Raw genomic sequence first — 20,676 nt, forward strand, 5'->3', positions numbered from 1 at the left:
TTATACTGCAGCCAGATGCTGGGAAAATCCGGTAGAAACCAGCTGGTGGACAGTTTGGAAGCAAATCATGCTGGTTATATACTTCCAATTTAATATTGCCAGCTGAAAGTCCTAGAATTCGTATTTGGTCTTGTTGAACCCCGGCTAGTTTTATCTTCTATCTCAATGGGAAAGTACCTCCAATGTAGTGGGCGTCATTCTGTCATTCTGTGTAGCATGTCAATGCCCTCTGTCCATCTATCATTATTTCCTAATTCTAACCAAACTGTTTTTGTTTTCCAAAGCCACTTAGCAAGCAAGTAGGGATTGAATTACAAAAGTAATGAATGCTTTAGTTTCTAATGTAAATTCAGTTCAATTGGAGCAAAATGAAACCCATTTTTTAAAAAGTGGCTCATTACTGAACTTAATTTCTATAAGTGTGGAAAAGCTGGAAAAGAACAGCAGGAAAAGAGCATGAGGTTCATCCTATTAAGTTAACACAATAAATATGTTTCCTAACTCTATTTCCTAACCCTACTGAAGCATAAAGAATGAAAATCAAACTTCAGCTAATTCAGGGAAATTCCTGTCTAACTCCCTCAGGCAATCAAGCAAGTTTGAGGAGGCAACAATAGCATGTGAGTGTCATAAATCAAAAATAATTAGCAATTTGCTCCCCCTGCTCCCCGAATAGGAAATGGTCTCCTCCCATTAACTTGTTAAAAGTACTTGAATATACAATGGAGCATCCACAACCCTCTGGAGTAGAATTTCTAAGACTCACAAACGTCTTGATAGGAGAAATTTCTCCTCATCTCTATCTGAACTGGTTGCCTCCTCATCCTGAAACAGTGCCCACTAGTTTTCTACACTCTCCATGGAGGGGGCAAACATCCTCTCAGTACCTATCCTGTCACATACCAGAATGTTTAAAAATATATTAATTCGTGTAGGTGTAGATGTAGGCCAGCGTTTATTGCCCCCTCCAATCGCCCTCGAAAAGGTGGTAGTGAGCTGCCTTCTTGACCACTGCAGTCCGTGTGGTGTTGGTACACCCACAGTGTTGCACGGGATGGAGATCCAGGATTTTGACCCAGTGACAGTAATGGAAGGGCACTTTATTTCCAAGTCAGAATGGTGAGGGCTTGGAAAGGAACCTCCAGGTGGTGGATTTCCCACTTGTCTGCTGCCATTGCCTATCTAGATAGTAGTGTGCATTTGGAAGGCCTGACCAAGGAACCTTGGTGAGTTTCTGCAATGCATTTTTTAGATGGTACACACTGCTGCTACAGTGCGGCAGTGGTGGAGAGAATGGATGTTTGTGGATGTGGTGCCAATCAAGCAAGCTTCTTTGTCCTGGATGGTGTCGTGCTTCTTGGGTGTTGTTGCAACTCCACTCATCCAGGCAAGTGGACAGTATTCCAACACTCTTCTGACCTGTACCTTGTACACGGTGGACAGGTTTGAGGAGTCAGGAGATGAGTTATTCGCCACAGGATTCCTAGCATCTGACCTGTTTTTGTAGCTACAATATTTATATGGCTCGTCCAATTCAGTTTCTGGTCAATGGTGACCCCCAGGATGTTGATAATGGGGGATTCAGTGATGAGAATGCCATTGAATGTCCAGGATGATTTTTAGATTCTCTCTTGTTGAGGTGGTCATTGCCTGACACTTGTGTGGAGCAAATGTTATTTGCCACTTGTCAACCCAAGCTTGGACATTGTCCAGGTCTTGCTGAGTTTGTATATGGACTGCTTCAGTATCTGAGAGGCCACCAATGATGCTGAACATGGTGCAATCATAAGCAAAATCCCACCTTTAACCTGGTGATGGAAGGAAGGTCATTGATGAAGCAGCTGAAGATGGTTGTGTTACGGATACTACTCTGAGGAACTCCTGCAGTGACGTCCTGGAACTGAAATGATTGAATTCCAACAACCATAAATGTATTTCTTTATTCATAAGAACATAAGAACATGTTCTTATGTTCAGGAGCAGGAGTAGGCCATCTAGCCCTTCGAGCCTGCCCTGCCATTCAATAAGATCATGGCTGATCTGAAGTGGATCAGTTCCACTTTCCCGCTTTCTCCCCATAACCCTTAATTCCCTTGTCTATCAAAAACCAATCTACCCGTGTCTTAAACATATTCAGCGAGGTAGCATTATACTCCATCTGCCAGGTCCTCGCCCACTCGCTTAGCCTATCCAGATCCCTCTGCAGACTTTCCACACCCTCCGCGCAATTTGCTTTTCCACTCATCTTCATGTCATCAGCAAATTTCGTCACCCTACCCTCAGCCCCCTCCAGATCATCTATATAAATGGTAAATAGTTGAGGCCCCAGCACCGATCCCTGCGGCACTCCACTAGTCACCAACTGCCAATCCGAATAGCACCCATTGATACCAACTCTCTGCTTCCTATTAGACAGCCAATCCTCTATCCATGCTAACACCTTACCCCCAACTCCATGCACCCTAACCTCCTGTAGCAGCCTTTTATGAGGCACCTAATCAAACGCCTTTTGAAAATCTAGAAACACCACATCCACCGGTTCCCCTCTGTCTACCGCACTAGTCACATCCTCATAGAAATCCAAGAAATTCGTCAAACGCGACTTCCCCTTAACGAATCCGTGCTGCGTCTGCTCTATCAAACCATTCTGTTCTAGGTGCCTCGCTATTTCTTCTTTGATTCAAGCATTTTTCCAACTACAGATGTTAAACTAACCAGCCTATAATTCCCTGCCTTTTGTCTGCTACCTTTTTTAAACAGTGGTGTAACATTAGCCGTTTTCCAATCTTCCGGCACTTCCCCAGAATCCAGCGAATTTTGGTAAAAATTTTAGGTAGGACTCCAGCCAACCGAGAGTATGCACCTTGATGTCCATTGATTTCAGTTTTGCTTAGGCTCACTGATGCCTTACTTGGTCAAATGCTACTTTACTGTCAAGGGAAGTCACTCCTTCCTCACCTCCTGAGGTTAACTCCTTTGTCCATGTTTGGACAAAGGCTATAATGAGGTCAGGTGCTGAGTAACCATGGCAGAAGCCAAACTGAGTGCCAGTGAGAATCGTTTATATGTTTCAATGAGGTAGCTTCATATTTTCCTAAACTGCAGAGTATAGGCCAATTTTATTCTGTCTCTTTATTGGGCTATTGTCAGGAATCAATGTAGTGAATCTTTACTCCATGCCCTCCAAGGCAAGTATATCCTTCAAGATCCTGTTAATATTGCAAAGCTTATGCTACACCACTGTAATACTGAGTGCAAGTTATGACATTTTACTGAAAAGCCATGGCTTGCAGGGCAGGACACCACCAAGGTTTAAATGACATAAGTTATATAAGGAAATAGTGTCTAGGTGACGTTGGTTGAAAAGCCTAAATATGACAAAAGAATGAAAGATAGTCACAGAGAGCCATTGTTTTGAAGTCCCAAGAAACAATGAAATGGGGTTGGAAGCAACCAGATGAGCCTAAATTTCAACTAATAAGTACAGGAAAGAGGACGTGGATGCAAGATGCCTATTTGTAGTGAAAGAACAAAAGAAGAAAGTACAGCCAAGCAAAGACAAAGCTTCTATTGATAATAAGAGAGAAATAAAAAAAGGTCTTCTGTATGAGATTGCTGCATTTCCATACTCGTTTCCTCAGCTTGGACAAAAAAGCTGGAGCTTTTATGATGTTTCTTATTCTAGCATGAACTGACAGATTGCTGGTGATTATGGAGCTGAGATATGTATGAAGGTATTAACAACCTCTAGTATCACATTGTCAATGTTAATGGATGGTGATATGGGAACATTCTGGACCAAGGCATTTGTCTTTCTGACACTGACGGTCAAACCAAACTATTTACAGGTGTGAGAGACTCTGTCCATTGGCTGTTGTAAGTGTTTCCCAGTATGGAATGTTAGTGCAGCATCATCAGCGTAGAGCAACTCTCTGATGATTAAATGGTGTACCTTTGTCTTGGATCTCAGGGAGCAAGGTTGACCAACTTTCCGTCAGTTCTTGTATGTGAAATAACTCCTCTGTGGCCAGTGTCCCATCGCCAAACTTAGATTTATTGACATAGTCAGCAACACGCAGACAAATATTTCCTCATACAGAGTATAAACCCATTAGCCCTGATACTCCACATTACACCCACAGACAGGGCTCCCTGATTGGACAAGCCATTATTGCCTTAATCAGGGAGTTCACATTCGTAAACTAATATGCCAGGGGGGTGGAAACCTACATAAGGAGTCAGAAAAGGAGGGAGTAAGAACAAAAACAAAAGATAGAAAAGGGAATAAGAAAACTGATAGGCAGAGAAAACAAGAGCAAAATTCAAACAGGGATATAGAGAAAAATATTAGGAGCAAGACAAACAATGTTAAAAAGACAAGCTTAAAGGTTCTGTGCCTTAACGTGTGGAGCATTTGCAATAGTATCCCAGGGTATTCAATATTTAGGAAGGACAGGCATAAAGGAAAAGGTGGTGGAGTGGCACTGCCGGTATAAGTGGAAATTAATCAACAATAATGAGAAAGGATATTCTGACGAGATGGAGTTTGCGCGGGTAGAATTGAGAAATACCAAGGGACAAGAAACGTTAGTGGATGTCATATATAGACTCTCAAACTGCAATGGTGATGTTGAAAATGGCATTAAACATGAAATTAGTGATGCATGTGATAAAAGAATATTGGTGATTATGGCACTTTTAATCTGCGCGTACATTGGGCAAATAAAATTAGCCACAATGCTGTAGAGGAGGAATTCCTGGAGTGTATATGGGATGATTTTCGTGACCAATATATGAATGAACCAACTAGAGAGCAGGTCATCTTCGACTGGGTACAATGCAATGAGAAGGGAATCATTGCCTGTCTAACTGTGTGAGATCCCTTGGGCAGATGAGCAAACATTACATGATAGAATTTTTTATTAAGATGGAGAGTGAATTAGTTGATTCAGAAACTGGGATGCCGAATCTTAATAAAGGAAACAATGAGGATATGAGACATAAATTGGCCTTGATAGATAGGGGAGAGTTACTTAAAGGAATGATCGTGGATAGACAATGGCAAACATTCAAGGAACGAATGGGGAAACTGCAGAAACTGTTTATTCCTGTCTGGCACAAAAGCAAAATGGGTAAGAAGGCCAATCCATTGGCTTATAAAGGAAATTAGAGATAGTATCCAGTCCAAGGAAGAAGCATAGATTGGCCAAAAAAAAGGTCTGAGGATTGGGAGCAGTTTACAGTTCAGCCAAGAACGACCAAGGGATTGATTAAGAAGGTGAAAATACAGTATGAAAGTAAGCTTGCAGGGAACATAAAGACTGATACGAAGAGTTTCTCTAGATATGTGAAGCAAAAGACATTGGTGAAGACAAATGTAGGTCCGCTACAGATAGAAACGGGGGAATGTATAATAAGGGACAAAGAAATGGCTGAGCAACTAAGTACATACTTTGGTTCGGTCTTCACAAAAGAGGACACAAATCAGATATCAAAGTTGTTGGAATATGCAAGATTTAATGAGAGGGAAAAACTGAGGGAGATCAATATTAATAGAGAAATTGTGCTGGGAAAATTGATAGGATTGAAGGCAGAAAAATCTCCAGGCCCTGATAATCTACATCCCACAGTACTTAAAGGAGTGGCTTGAGAAATAGTGGATGCATTGGTGGTCATCTTCCAGCATTCTATAGACTCTGGAACAATCCCTGCAGATTGGAGGGTAGCTAATGTCACTGCAATATTCAAAAAGGGAGGTAGAGAGAAAACAGGGAATTATAGACCAGTAAGCTTAACATTAGTAGTGGGGAATATTCTCAAATCCATTATCAAAGGCTTTATAGCAGAGCATTTAGAGAGCATTGGCAAGGTCAGACAGAGCCAACATGGATTTATGAAAGGGAAATCATGCTTGACAAATCTATAGCAATTCTTTGAGATGTAAGTAGCAGAGTTGAGGGGGGGAGCCAGTCAATGTAGTATATCTGGACTTTCAGAAAACGTTTGACAAAGTGCCACATAAAAGATTATCGTGCAAGGTTAAAGTGCATGGGATTGGGGAAAATGTATTGAGATGGATAGAAAACTGGTTGGCAGAAAGGACACAAAAGGTATGAATTAATGGATACTTTTCAAATTGGCAGGCAGTAACTAATGTGGTGCCACAGGGATCAGTGCTGGGACCCCAGTTATTCACAATATATATTAACGATTTGGATGAGGGAACAAAATGTAACATCTCAAATTTGCAGGTTGGTTGGAGGCTGAACTGTGACAAGGATGCAGGGATCCTTCAGCATGATCTGGACAGGTTGGATGGGTGGGCAAATCAATGGCAGATGCAGTATAATTTGGATAAATGTGAGATTATTCACTTTGGAAGCAAAAACAAGAAGGTAGATTACTACCTGAATGGCTGTAGATTGGGAGAGGAGAGCGTGCAGCAGGACCTGGGTGTTCTTGTGCACCAGTCGCTGAAGGTAAGCAAGCAGATGCAGCAGATGGTAAAGAGGGCAAATGGTATGTTAGCCTTCATAGTGAGAAGTTTCGAGTTCAGGAGCAGGCATGTGTTGTTGCAATTATACAGGGCAGTTTTACTCTCCTTTTCTGAGAAAGGATGTTCTTGCTTTCGAAGGAATGCAACAAAGATTTATCAGGATAATTCCAGGGATTGCGGGACTGATGTATGAGGAGAGATTGACTAGATTAGAATTAAAAGTTTTTGCTGGAGTTCAGATGAATGAGGGGGGAAATCTCAGAGACATATAAAATTCTAACAGGACTATACAGGGTAGATGCAGGGAGGATGTTCCCGATTGTGGGGGTGTCCAGAGCCAGGGGTCACAGTCTGAGGATTTGGGGTAGAACATTTAGGACAGAGATGAGGAGACATTTCTTCACTCAAAGAGTGGTGAGTCTGTGGAATTCATTACCACAGGAAGTAGTCAATGCCAAAACATTGAATGTATTCAAGAGGCAGTTAGATATAGCATTTGGGGAATGAAATAAAGATTATGGGGAGAAAGCAGGATTAGACTATTGAGTTTGATGATCAGCCAATATCATGGTGAATGGCGGAGCAGGTGCAAAGGGCCAAATGGCCTCCTCCTGCTCCTATTTTCTATGTATGTTTCTAAGAGGTCCACTTTGTGGGCCTCAATAAAGTCATTACATTCAATAAATAGACACTCTCTGTAGTAGAAGCATCTGCCAGCAACAAAGAGAAGAATATGCCAGACTGTCAATGTCAGTTTGACCCCCTGTTTGACCCCCACAGAGAATCTCAAAGGGTTCTCATATTTACCCATCATAGCTGACCTTATCACATTGTGTTGTCATGGACAGCTGTAGTGTCTTCAAAGGGAATAAGTGTTTTCAATTCCTCTTTTGGAATTACTTCCTCATTCCCTTTGGAGAAACCACAGCTCTCAATCAGGCTTAGAGTCTATGTAAATATTGTGATTAGGAACAATGGAGCTGCTTGAGATGCATTCAAGCATCAAGGAAAATACAAAATAAACATAGCTCACTGGAGCCTAAGGAGAAATCTGTTAAACTGTCAATGGAAGCTTCTTTCAAAGCATTACACTTTGAAATTGACAGAAATTAAAGGCTTTCAATGCAATAGAGAGGGTTTCAAAGGCTTTAACTTTCTACGCACACAGAGAGACTTAAGAGAAAAACATATGAATATATTGAGGCTGAGTGCGCATCTGTGAAGAAGGTATCCCACTCCCCCCCCCCAAACATCCCCTCCCCCCCACCACAGAGAAATTGATACCTCCTCTCTGTCACAGGACCTCAAAGGGATCAGCTCATAGTCGCAGCTTCGGGCAGAGAGAAAGGGAAATCCCTGTTGCACAATGGGGTGCTACAGTGATTTAAAAAGCCAACCAGTTGATCGGGAGTATGGAGATTAAAGTGACTGGTCACTTCAAAATCTTCACAGCTAGCAGGCAGGAATGAAGATGTTGATCACCGAACTGCCTACAATCATCATGCCAGCATCTGTCAGGGTTAGAAGGGGCCATCCAGCCATGAGATCCCCATCGTGGGAGAGAGTGACAAGGTCAATCCTTTGTCCCCAGCCTGAGTCCACCAAACGCAAGGATCTTTGAGGAACCCTTCCTCTGCAGCCTGGCAGCACCAGAGGGCAAATAACTGCTGGACTTACCTCCTTGACCCCTCTTGGGGCCCAATGTCCTGACCAGGGTGTCAATGACAGGGGCAGTGCACCATTGACACTGCCAAAACGCATGGCCTGAAGGTGGGATGGGGAAGAGGGGGTTAAGTGGGAGTCTGAGGGAAGGAAGTGGTCAGGTCAGGTCACCTTCATGCCTGAATATTGTGGCAGTAGTGGGCAGAGAGGGAAGGTGGATGATGCCCCTCTTTGTGAAGAGTTGGTGGTGCTCCCCTGGACCTTCAGGATCCAGAATGCTAGGTCCATGTTAGTGATGGCCAGCACCAAAGCCTGTCAGGTGTATTTTCCACTGGAGAGGTGGGTGAATGGCAGTGGGCTGATGAATGGGCCATCAAGCCCACTAATTGTAGTAGCATTTTCACAAATTGTAGCAAGATTTTCACAATTCTTGACCCTCATTTGCATTACTCTTAAGAATATATATTGTGAAATTCAGCTTTTTAAACACTTATATTCTTTCTGCTTCCAGGATGAAATTTTGACTGTCATAAGGAGGGTGGATGACAACTGGGCAGAAGGAATGTTGGGAGATAAGATAGGAATATTTCCTCTCCTGTACGTTGAGGTGAGTCTATCAAAATAATAGCAACTTGCCCTGTGTTTCAAAGTGTCTGATTCGTAATACATTCATATGAGCAGTCACCTGTTCATTCATCAGTCAGCAATGTGACCACCAGCTTACATTAGTTTGAGGTTGAAGGTCAAAGATCAGGTTGCTCAGCTAATTTTTTGAGGGGAAGATATTTTGATTTTGTGGATTTCGGCTGTCACTATTTTGAAGTCTGGGCTAGTTTAACTCTTGAACCTCATTTTCATTCAATCATTCATTAGTTTGTGGTTGGCTTAGAGGGATGCCTCGGCCGGGGTCTTCCGTTCATGTCGCACTGTCTGTGGCCCGGTGATTTGCCTGGGCTTGCAGCGTCTCGCTTGCTGTCCTGTCTGGAGACAATGCGCATCTTTTTGGCCTGTGCTTGGTGCTGCCTCCACTCACGTTGTCTGCGCTTTTGGGATTTGAGTGGCGGATTGGCTGTGGAGACTCGCATTCGGGTCAGTGTTCTGTAGACTGTGTGTGCCTTTGTGTGCCCTGTTTCTGATCGGAGCTTTCCACTCGCCTGATGAGGGAACAGCGTTCCGAAACCTTGTGGGTTTGCTGTCTGGTGGACTTGTTGGACTTTAACCTGGTGTTGTGAGACTTCTCCTTGCATACAGGACAGGCAAGAGCAGAACTGGCAACTCAAGGCTGGGGTATAGGATCTTTAGATGAGACACAGAAGGATGTAAGTGGCGTCGCATTATTAATTAAGCAGTTAATTACTGCAATAAGGAGAAATGATATCTTGGAAGGGTCTTCAAAGACGGCTTTGTAGTCCAAACTCAGGAATATAAAAGGGACAACCACATTACTGGGAATGTATTATATGCCCCCAAAGAGTCAGCACCAAATAAAGGAGCAGATATGGAGACAATTCATTGTGGTTCATAAGAATAATAAACCAGATAATTATACTAGGGGACTTCAACTTCCCTAACATAAATTGGGAGAGGATTTAGAGGGGCAGATTTCTTGAAATGTATTCAGGGAGATTTTGTATTGATATATAGTTGAGCTATGAGGAGAGGCTGAATAAACTGGGCTTGTACTCGTTAGAGTTTAGAAGAATGAGAGGAGATCTCATTGAGACGTATAAGATGATGAATGGGATGGATAGGATAGAGGTGGAAAGACTCTTCCCGCTCAAAAAAGACAATAGGACTAGGGGGCACAGCCTCAAGATAAAAGGGGGGCGGTTTAGAACGGAGTTGAGGAGGAACTTCTTCACTCAAAGGGTGGTGAATCTCTGGAATTCTCTGCCCGTTGAAGTGGTGGAGGCTGCCTCGCTAAATATTTTTAAGATGCGGGTTGATGGGTTTTTGATAGGAGAGGGGATTAAGGGTTATGGGGAGAGGGCGGGAAAGTGGAACTGAGCAGCGACAGATCAGCCATGATCTTATTGAATGGCGGGGCAGGCTCGAAGGGCTGGATGGCCTACTCCTGCTCCTATTTCTTATGTTCTTATGTTCTTATGTTCTTATGTTCTTATTCCTATTCCTCCCATCCAGACTTCATACCAGTCTGTATCTGTGACCATTGGATTCTTGTCTTTACAATGGGCCACAATACACACTTCTCTGTCACACATGGCAAAATTACAATCAAAAAGAAAAAGGATGCATACATGAGGTGTAGGCAACTAAAAACAGATGAAGCATTTGAAGAATACAGGGAAAATAGAAAAGAGTTCAAACAGGGAGTTAGGAGGGCAAAAAGGGGTCACAAAATGTCCTTGGCAGACAGGATTAAGGAGAATCCCAAGGCATTTTATATACATATTAGGAACAAGAGGATAGCTAGAATAAAAGTTTGTCCACTCAAGAAGAAAGGAGGGAAATTATGTGTAAAACCAAAAGTAGGTGAGATCTTTAATGAGTATTTTGCATTGGTGTTCATGAAAAGAGGGCACGTCAATTGATGATGTCTCAGAGGGGTGTATAAACCCTTTAGAATGAATCATCATTAGGAGGGAGGAAGTGTTAGGTGAATTAAAAAGCATTAAGGTAGACAAATCCCCAGGGCCAGATGGCATCTATCCCAGATTACTGAGGGAGACAAGAGATTAAATTGCTGGGCCCCTAACAGAAATCTTTGTTTCTTCCTTGGCCATTGGTGAGGTTCCAGAGGATTGTAGGGTAGCCAATGTTATCCTGTTATTTAAGGGTAGCAAGGATAACCCAGGTAATGATAAGCCAGTGAGCTTGATGTCAGTGATAGTGAAATTGTTGGAGAATATTCTTAGGAATAAAATCGATACACAGTTGGAACTGAATGGTCTTGTTAGCAACAGACAACATGGTTTTGGATGAGGGAGGTCATGTCTCACTAATTTAATTGAGTTTTTTAAGAAGGTAACAAAAATGATTGACGAGGGAAGGGCTGTGGATGTTGTCTACATGGACTTTAGTAAAGCATTTGACAAGGTCCCTTATGGCAGGCTGGTGCAAAAGATTACACCTTACGGGATTAGGGATGCACTAGATGGAGTCAGAACTGACTTGGCCATAGAAGACAGAGGGTAGCAGCGGAAAGTATTTTTCTGAGTGGAGGTCTGTAACTAGTGATGTTCTGCAGGGATCAGTGCAGGGACCTTTGCTGTTTGTAATACATAATGACTTGGGAAAAAACGTAGCTGGTCTGATTAGCAAGTTTGCGGATGATACTAAAATCAGCGGTGTTGCGGATAGTGATGAAGATTGTCAGAGAATACAGCAAGATGTAGATGGGCTGTATCCGAACAAATGCGAGGTGATGCATTTTGGTAGATCCAATTCAATTCAAGTGAGAGCTATAAAATAAGTGGCGAACAATCAGGAGCATAGACACACAGAGAGATCTGGAAGTTCAGGTCTGCAGATCCTTATAAGTGGCAGCACGGCTGGAAAAGGTGGTGAAGAAAGTATATGGCATGCTTTCTTGCCTTCATCGGATGGGGCATCGCGTATAAAGGTGGCAAACTATGTTACAGTTGTATAAAACATTGGTTAGGATAAATATGTTCAATTCTGGTCACCACACTACCAGAAGGATGTGGAGGCATTGGTGAGAGTGCAGAAAAGGTTTATCAGCGTGTTGGGGGTATTAGTTATGAGGAGAGATTGAATAAACTGGGATTGTTTTCCCTGGAAAGACAGAGGCTAAGGGGGCAACCTGATATAAGTTTACCAAATTATGAGAAGTACAGATAGGGTGAACAGTTGGAAGCATTTTCCCAGGGCCACAATGACAATTACAATGGGGCACAAGTTCAAGATAAGAGGGGAAAGGTTCAGGGGAGATGTACAGGGTAAGTTGTTTACACAGAGAGTGGTGGGGGCCTGGAATGCACTGCCAAGTGTGACAGTTGAGGCAGTTACATTAGCCACATTTAAGACTTATCTTGATAGGCATATGAACAAATGGGAAATAGAGGGATGTAAGCGGTTGATCTAGACAGGTAAATGTGATCAGTGCAGGCTGGGAGGACCAAAGGGCCTGTTCCTGTGCTGTACTGTTCTTTGTTCTTTGTATGCATCTGAGATCATAACGTTAAAGCAGAAATGAATTACCATGAAACCAATGAACCAACCTCCCATTCAACGACTGTCTACATTTCCCGTTGCCTTGGAAAAGCAGCCAGCATAATTAAAGACCCCATGCACCCCGGACATACTCTCTTCCACCTTCTGCCACTGAGAAAAAGATACGAAAGTCTGAGGACACCTCCCACCCGACTCGAGAACAGTTTCTTCCCTGCTGCCATCAGGGCCTACCTTATATTAAGTTGATCTTTCTCTACAGCCAAGCTATAATTGTAACACTACATTCTGCACACTCTCATCTCCTTCTCTATGAATGGTATGCTTTGTCTGTATAGCATTCAAGAAACAATATTTTTCACTGTATGCTAATACATGTGACAATAATAAATCAAATCAAATCAAAAGATGTACAAATTCTATTGATAAAGTGTCAGCAGCCAGCAAACAGCTTCTAACAAAACAATCAGCGCGTTGGAGAATACAAACCAACAAATTCACTCAACATATTAGTTACCAATGGGCTTTTCAAGTAACCAACAAGCATAGCATTACAAATAAAGTTTCTAATATAATGCACACAATGAGTGGGATTTTGAGTCCACATCCAGCGCATGTGTGAACAGCGATGCAGATTTAAAATTCCACAAGAGCTGGAAAAGGAGATTCTCGCAGGTCAGTTCTCAGTTCCTAATTTTCCCCATCTCTTGCCAGTGTGGTAATGAGGTTATATTTTAATAAATTTCAATATTTATTAACGTGCCTCCCCATCACATAATTCCCCGCCCCCCACCCCGCTCACTGAATATTCAAACGACAGTGAGGTTTACAATACCTTTCTAAGACCATCATTCCATTGAGGGCCCCACGTTAAAAATAGCCCTAGGGAAAAAGGTCACTGTTGGCTTTGACACCCCCCCAAACCTGCACTCCCCCCGCCCCAGCACAACAGGCCCTCTCTGGAGCCCAATTGCAGGTGTTTCCCCTTATTTAGAGTTCGGTGCGGGAAGGACAGATGCTTGTGAGGCTAGGGGGTAAAAACTTGCCTATGAAAGGGAAAGGGGATTGTGAAGTGGCTGGCAGTAACTTGGCTGTGACGTGAGGGGGGAACTTGTCTGTGAAGTTGTGGGGATGGGGAAGAATTTGCCTGTGAAGGGGGTTGGGGGGGGTCATACCTGTGATGGGCAGAGAGAAACTTGCCTGTGGAGTGGGTGGGGGAGACTCGCTTATGACATGGGGTGGGGGGGGGCGTTAGGGGAATTTCCTGTGAAATGGGAGGAGAGGAACTTGCTTGGGGTGGGGTAGGGTGTGATACCTGGATGACTGTGAGGGGGAAAGTGCCCATGATACTGCCTTGGTGATATGGTGGGGCGGGGGGAAGCGTGATAAGAAAGGCCCCGATATTCTTGTGCTGGTGGGAGGGGTCCTCTGTGTTCAGGGGGTGTGGAGGGAATTTGATTCCAGCACAGATTGGGTGCCTTTTAAAATGATGCCCCAATCTCTGTGGAGCAGGCCCTGCCCCAACAGAGTGACGAAGTGAACCATCCCCCAGGCTTTTTGTTCTCTGAATGCCAGAAGATCTGGCATTGTAGAGATACATTCTGGTTTCAGAAACTGACACTCTCATGAATTATGGCGAAAATCCACCCAATAAATATTACGTAATTCACAAAGTAATTCAACTTATTTACACAGTTGGCTTTTCTAGGTTTGAAATCCCTCTGACATTGCTCGTCTTCTGCCTTTAGTGCTGCTAACATACAGTAGCCTGTGGAAATCTTCTCCCACAGTGTGTTTTGGGTTCAAACGGCTGTTATGGGAGAAAATGACCTTCCACATTCCAATCCAACTGTGAAATTGCATAGCGTGGGCCTGTTGTAGACCTGCCAGGATTCATGAAATGCAGGGGATTGCTGAAGTGTAAATGTTGTGACAGTGTGACCAGACAGTGGGAACGGGTAATAAATTGGGTGGAATTAATTATTCAACTCTTGAAATTAAAAAAAACTCTTGCTGGAGAGATCCCAAGACTGAATGATCCATTCAGTTCAAAGTGGAAAAGCTCCCTGTGGCTGGGAGAGTGAGGAAGAGGCAGCGACTGGTTGGAAGTGCCCTGATTATATTTTCATCATACTAAAGGTTACAGAAGAGAAACTAAACTGCTGTGAGCAATTGGAATTGCCTCACTTATTAAAGGCACTGGTCATTCACATTTGTAGAGAAAACAACAGAGTTGACAGCTGGGTAAGAGAGAGCTTGAGGGAATGGAATTGCAGAATAATACAGGTTCCAGATATTAAAAGCAAAATGGTTGAATTGAAAAGATCCTACTGTTAATGAGTCCAGTTAAATACTCACTCATGACACTGTTGTTTAAGATATGATTTCCGAGGTTACCTGCACTCAAAATTGATGGAATTGTGGCTCTTAATTGTACAGTTTAAACTTGATCCTATTCTACTTCAATTTACACTGCATCTGTCAATCATGATAGACTTGGGAAAATCTGCTCAGTTTAACAACACCACCACCCAACAGGTCAGCTGGTCATAAGTAAGTCCCATTCTATTTAAATAAGACACAACTATTGAAATTGATCAGACCTCCTATTGATACCAACAGGTAGAGAATGCTCACTGCCCACACAATGTGATTTCAAAGCAAAAATCGATCTAGGTTTACTGAGAAATAACCGGCAGCTAATTACCATAAAATTCTATGTCCATTGTAAGCAGTTTGGTGACAGAAGTGTTTAGTCTTATGTTAAAAGAAAAGTTATAGAAAAATGTGCTTGGCATGAAGTTGAAGAGGAAAAGGGTGGGAGGCTTAACGTCCATTTCCTGTTCATAATGATTTGTGCTTCAATTAATGCCACTCTCTTCCATCTTTTTACTTTTTGAAGTATTTGCCAAGTTCAGCATTCCCACTGGGATTTTATTTTTTATCAAACTGCTCTGTTTAGATTAACATATTTAAGATATATACAGTCTGCTCATTTGAATTGCAGAACTCTGAATTGACAATGCAAAAGTTTTCAGCCCGAAATTCACTTAGTTGTGTAATTTGCAGTGCTTAATTCAGATTATTAGATGGTTCAATTTCTGGGATGCACAAAGTGACTTTGAGTTATTCAGAATAGACTTGAAGCCAAAGCGATGTTTTCAGTCTGTTCTACACACTGTTTATAACATGGAGCTGGATATTACATTGGACCATAATCATCTACTATAATCCTGGACAAGTTCCAGCTCTTTCAATTTGTAAAGCAGTGTCCACTTCTTTAGACAGTTTGAGAGTCTGGCAGGAAATGCACTGACTCCACTTTTCTCGATGCTTTGAATGAAAATAATACTTTAAAAAAATGCTCCACCCAATGACTTCAACATTGAGCATAGTAGTAAATAATGTTGGAATAGTTCATACATCTAAACTGGATTTTACATTAAGCCCTTTTCTATTTCCAAGTTTTCTCCTGAGTTATTTTCTCCTGGCTTCTTCTGTAGTATCATTTGATAGAGGCTAAGTATTCTCTGGTACCTTATTCGGTTGTCCATTATTCATGTATGAGCCTTTACGCTGAGTGTGGCAACCTGTTTTGACAGCATGGGATATCAATGCTAACTATGATCCTCGCTTCACCCACCCTCTACACCTGGAGCTGGACCTGGAGTTGTTGGATCGTGATCAGTTGTGGGAACCTAGGCCAATTTTCCACTCCTAGGCTAATCCAATAACGCCTTCTCAGCTGAGATGAATTAATTCAGTTCTGGCAGAAAACTAAACCCAGGATTCTCTCCCTGGCTCAGTGGCAAATGATTAGCACTGCTGCCTCACAGCAGCAGGGACCTGGGTTCGATTCGTGGCTTGGGTCACTGTCTGTGCAGTGTTTGCACATTCTCCCTGTGTCTGCATGGGTTTTCTCCAGGTGTTCTGGTTTTCTCCCACAGTCCAAAAGATGCACTGGTTAGGTATGTTGGCCATGCTAAATTGCCCCATAATGTCCCCGAACAGGCACCGGAATGTGATGACCAGGGGATTTTCAGAGTAACGTCATTGCAGTGTTAATGTAAGCCTATTTGTGACACCAATAAAATAAAAATAAACCTATTTGCTGGATAGACTAGCTGAATCTCTGGGGAGCTGCAAATTGGACCTTTTAAAGATTTTAAAAATTTTCATGATGACCATTATAATGTTTCTTTGAGTGCTTCTTCATTTTCTGAGATATTCTCATCTTTATGGGTCTAGAAAACCCAAGTTGTGATCCTTCCCCAGTTTTCCTCTATTTGTACTCAGCTTTTCCCCAGAGGGAAAGTTATACCAGAATTTGTTGCTTTTTCTGTGGGTGAAATGAAGGGGAAAAGAAACATGGGCAGGTGATGCTCCATTAAATCTGAATTCAGCCAAGAGTTTTGATCCTGACTGTCTTCCAATGGTGTGAACTGGAAGCATACAAAGTTATATAATGGGTGAGGACATGGTCAGACTTGGTTGTATTATCACTCCCAATGAATTTGCTGATAGCACAAAGTGTTGGAGAGCTGCTGATGGTGGAAGCGTACCCCAGCATGAAGTGGGGGAGGCGATGGCTAGACTATTAATCCAAAAATTCAGCTTATGTTCTGGGGTTCTGGGCTCGAAACACGCCATAGCAGCTAGTGGAGTTTGAATTCAATAAAAAATATCTGGAATTAAGTTTCTACTGGTGACCATGAAACTATTGTCAATTGTTGGAAAAAAAACCCACCTGGTTCACTAATGTCCCTTCGGGAAGGAAATCTGATGTCCTTACTTGGTCTGGCCTACATGTGACAGCAATGTGGTTGACTCTCAACTGCTCTTGGGCAACTAGGGATGGGCAATAAATGTTGGCCAGTCAACGATGCCCACATCCTACGATGAATCTTTTTTAAAAATTGAAAAGGAAAATTAAAAAACAAGTATTAATCGTAAGTCTTGCACCCATCAGGTATCTGTCACATTTCAAAGTGCCACACTTTCTCACAAATGCAAAACTGTGTTTAAGAAGAAAGATTTTCTTGTGGTTGATAACTTAGCCTTTCCCATGGGGCAGCAGCAGATTTATAAGCAGCTGCAAATCTACAGAAATTTCCTCCCGTAATTAGTTTCTGATGGTGTGTCACTTTGGGTCAGTGATGCTGCTTTTTGTCTTTGAGTCAGACATTGTGGATGCAAGCCCCAATCTAGGCCTTGAGCACATACAGTAATCTAAAGTGACACTTCAGTGCAATGCTACATTCTCAGAGACACTGTATTTCACATCAGACACTAAACTGAAGCTTAGTTTGCCTGCCCCACTTCTGACCTTCTGATAGGGAAGATAATTGGCAAAGCAGCTGAAAGTAACTGGGTTAACGCCTTGACCTCAATATTATTCTAATAATGAATATTTCTACAAGCTTTTGTAATAACCTACTCTTTTTTCCAAACATTTTTTGTGGAGCAGCTTTTCGAAGCTGCATGCCTTACGTGTGTCTCTCTTTCTGGGAAACAGTATTTTCGTATAGAACAAAGGGAATTTATTTTCTTGGCATAACATTTCACTTCAGACAGAAAGCAATACAGCACAGTAGCACTATTATGCTACTGAATAAAATTAGAACTTCAAAAAAATATGGAAAAGCTTTGGGGAGCCAGGCAGTGAGTCACTGACTGTAGGATATCTAGGCTTTGATCTGCTCCTACAGCCAACATATTCATATAGCTGATCCATTGAAGTTTCTGGTTAATGGTGACTCCCATTATGTTGAAGATGGGTGATTTGTAGATGCTAATGCCATTGAATATCAAGGGAAAAGTTTCTTCATGCAATCACTGGACCTGTGGTGTACACAAAATAGAATATCTAGGATGACCATGGTGAGTTGATGTAGTGACATTCAAATGTGATGGATCCCAGGAATCTCCGAGCCATTGTAGGATGTCTCACAACACAGGTTAAAGTCCAACAGGTTTATTTGGAATCACGAGCTTTCGGAGCACTGCTCCTTCCTCAGGTGAGTGGAGAGTGGGGTTCACAAACACGGCATATATGCACAGAGACGCAATTGCAAGATAATGGTTGGAATGAGAGTCTTTACAGGTAATCAAGTCTTTACAATTACAGACAATGCGAGTGGAGAGAGGGATAATCACAGATTAAAGAGATGTGAATTGTCTCAAGCCAGGACAGTTGGTGGGATTTTGCAAGCCCAGGCCAAATGGTGGAGGTTAGGTGTAGTGTGACATGAACCCAAGATCCCAGTTGAGGCCATCTTCATGCGTGCGGAACTCGGCCATCAGTTTCTGCTCATCGATTCTGCATTGTCATGTGTCTTGAAGGCCGTCTTGGAGAACGCTTACCTGAAACTCGGAGGCTGAATGCCTTTGACTGCTGAAGTGACCCCGACAGGAAGGGAACACTCCTGCCTGCTGATTGTTGTGCCTGTGTGCCTAGGTGTCTGTTCATCCGTTGTCGTAGCATCTGCATGGTCTCGCCAATGTACCACGCCTTGAGACATTCTTTCCTGCAGTTACCTCATACGCTGTTCTCCAAGGCAGCCTTCAAGACACACAGAATTGCCAAGCAGAAACTGATGGCCGAGTTCCGCATGCATGAAGATGGCCTCAACCGGGATCTTGGGTTCATGTCACACTACATGTAACCCCCGCCATTTAGCCTGGGCTTGCAAAATCCTACTAATAGTCCTGGCTTGAGACAATTCACACCTCTTTAACCTGTGATTATCCCTCTTCACTCTTATTGTCTGTACCTGTAAAGACTTGATTACCTGTAAAGACTCACATTCCAACTATTATCTTGTAATTGTGTCTCTGTGCATATATGCTGTGTTTGTGAACCCAACTCTCCATTCACTTGAGGAAGGAGCAGTGCTCTGAAAGTTAGCACTTGCAGCCTTCATATATTTTTTCCATAGGTATACAAGGTATACAATGTAAGTAGTGGCAGAAGTTACTAAAGTGACACAACAGTGTCAATATGTTCTGTGATGTTGACTCTATAGATGCCTGTTCTGGACATCCTCATCGTCTGACATTGCAATCTGGCTAGTCATTTTTTGGGATTTGTTGTTAGTGATATGTGATACACTTCCTTTGTTGCTGCAATGCCGTACCTGTCTTGCATCACACTACCATACCACGGTATAAACCCTGGCTTTGCCTTCTTACATCGATGCTTCAGTGTCACCTGGTGCCACATACCTTGCATATGTCATGAAAAGCTGAATAATTTCTGGGTGCATGTATGAGACTGCATCTGCTGCATAGCTTAACAGTTTTGCTTGAATTGTCTACCATGCCAATGGTGGACATAGCATACCGAGCCTGCAAACTCTGTCTGTCCATAAGTGTTACTTCATACTTGCATCTGCTTTTTAGCATCTGCCTCTAAGCTGTAATTTTTGGGTTGTTCCAAAAGATCTTTTTCATTTGCTTCAGTAGGGGTAGAAGCAATCAGTGATGCAATCCATCAGTTCCACTTCTAAAATATTGCAGTGATGACCCTTATCTCTGCAATGGCTCACAAGATGATCTATCACCTCCTTGGATTGCTGTCTGAAAAACGTAAATTCAGCACAGTGTGTGCAAAAATTAAGCTTAACTCTCAAGTGGGCCTCTGGTGTCACCTATGTTTTGATTGGGTCTTTGAGGTCATCTTTTGACAGTCTTGATGTATTCAGTCTGTGGAGACCGCTGTTTCCTACTGTAATTTTGACTTTAACTTGTTAGTCTGGTTTGGGATACAACCAAGTCCAGGAAACATATTTCCATTTGTTGCCTGAACAAATTGAACTCAGTAAGGAGGTCAGCCATTTTCAAATTCAGGGATAGAAATAGTTACTCTTTCAGTACTTGCAGGTGTTTCAATGATTTCTGTAGCAAGAAGTCTAAAGATGTGTGGTTAGGTGGATTGGCCATGCTAAATTGCTCCTTGGTGTCAGGGGGATTAGCTAGGGTAGGTGCATGAGGTTATGGGGATAGGGCATTGGTGGGATTGTGGTTGGTGCAGACTCAATGGGCTGAATGGCCTCCTTCTGCACTGCAGGGATTCTAAGAACAAATAATCAGGCATGCACAGTTCTTCAAGGCTTAGGTTCTGTGGCTCCACTGGCTTGCAGTCCCTTGTATAGTTACACCCTGTCGGTTTGATGGCACTTTTGCTGCCATCCCACACATGAAACATTGTATGCGATATGGCCCCATGCCGAAATAAATTATTTAATGGCGATTGAAATTTTTTTCATCCTTCTGAAGCTGCTCAATGGACTTTTCTGCCTGGCATGTTGCCACCCCCTCCCTGGTATTCCTGATTGGGGTGGCATGCAAGAGAGGCAGATGTCCAC

General features: G+C 42.7%; 1 protein-coding gene across 2 annotated transcripts in view; it reads left to right on the forward strand.

Moving 5' to 3' along the window:
- The window catches only part of LOC145349004 (E3 ubiquitin-protein ligase SH3RF3-like), a 312,100-nt gene that overhangs the window by 228,488 nt on the left and 62,936 nt on the right, over positions 1 to 20,676 (forward strand). For both annotated transcript variants that reach the window (XM_080197200.1, XM_080197201.1), the window contains one exon: positions 8,670 to 8,765. In XM_080197200.1, coding sequence (XP_080053326.1) covers positions 8,670 to 8,765 — 96 coding nt within the window. The remainder of the gene's footprint in view (positions 1 to 8,669; positions 8,766 to 20,676) is intronic.

The sequence above is a fragment of the Carcharhinus amblyrhynchos genome, chromosome 10 (genome assembly GCF_965287045.1).
Source record: "Carcharhinus amblyrhynchos chromosome 10, sCarAmb.v2.hapA, whole genome shotgun sequence".
Lineage (NCBI taxonomy): Eukaryota > Metazoa > Chordata > Chondrichthyes > Carcharhiniformes > Carcharhinidae > Carcharhinus > Carcharhinus amblyrhynchos.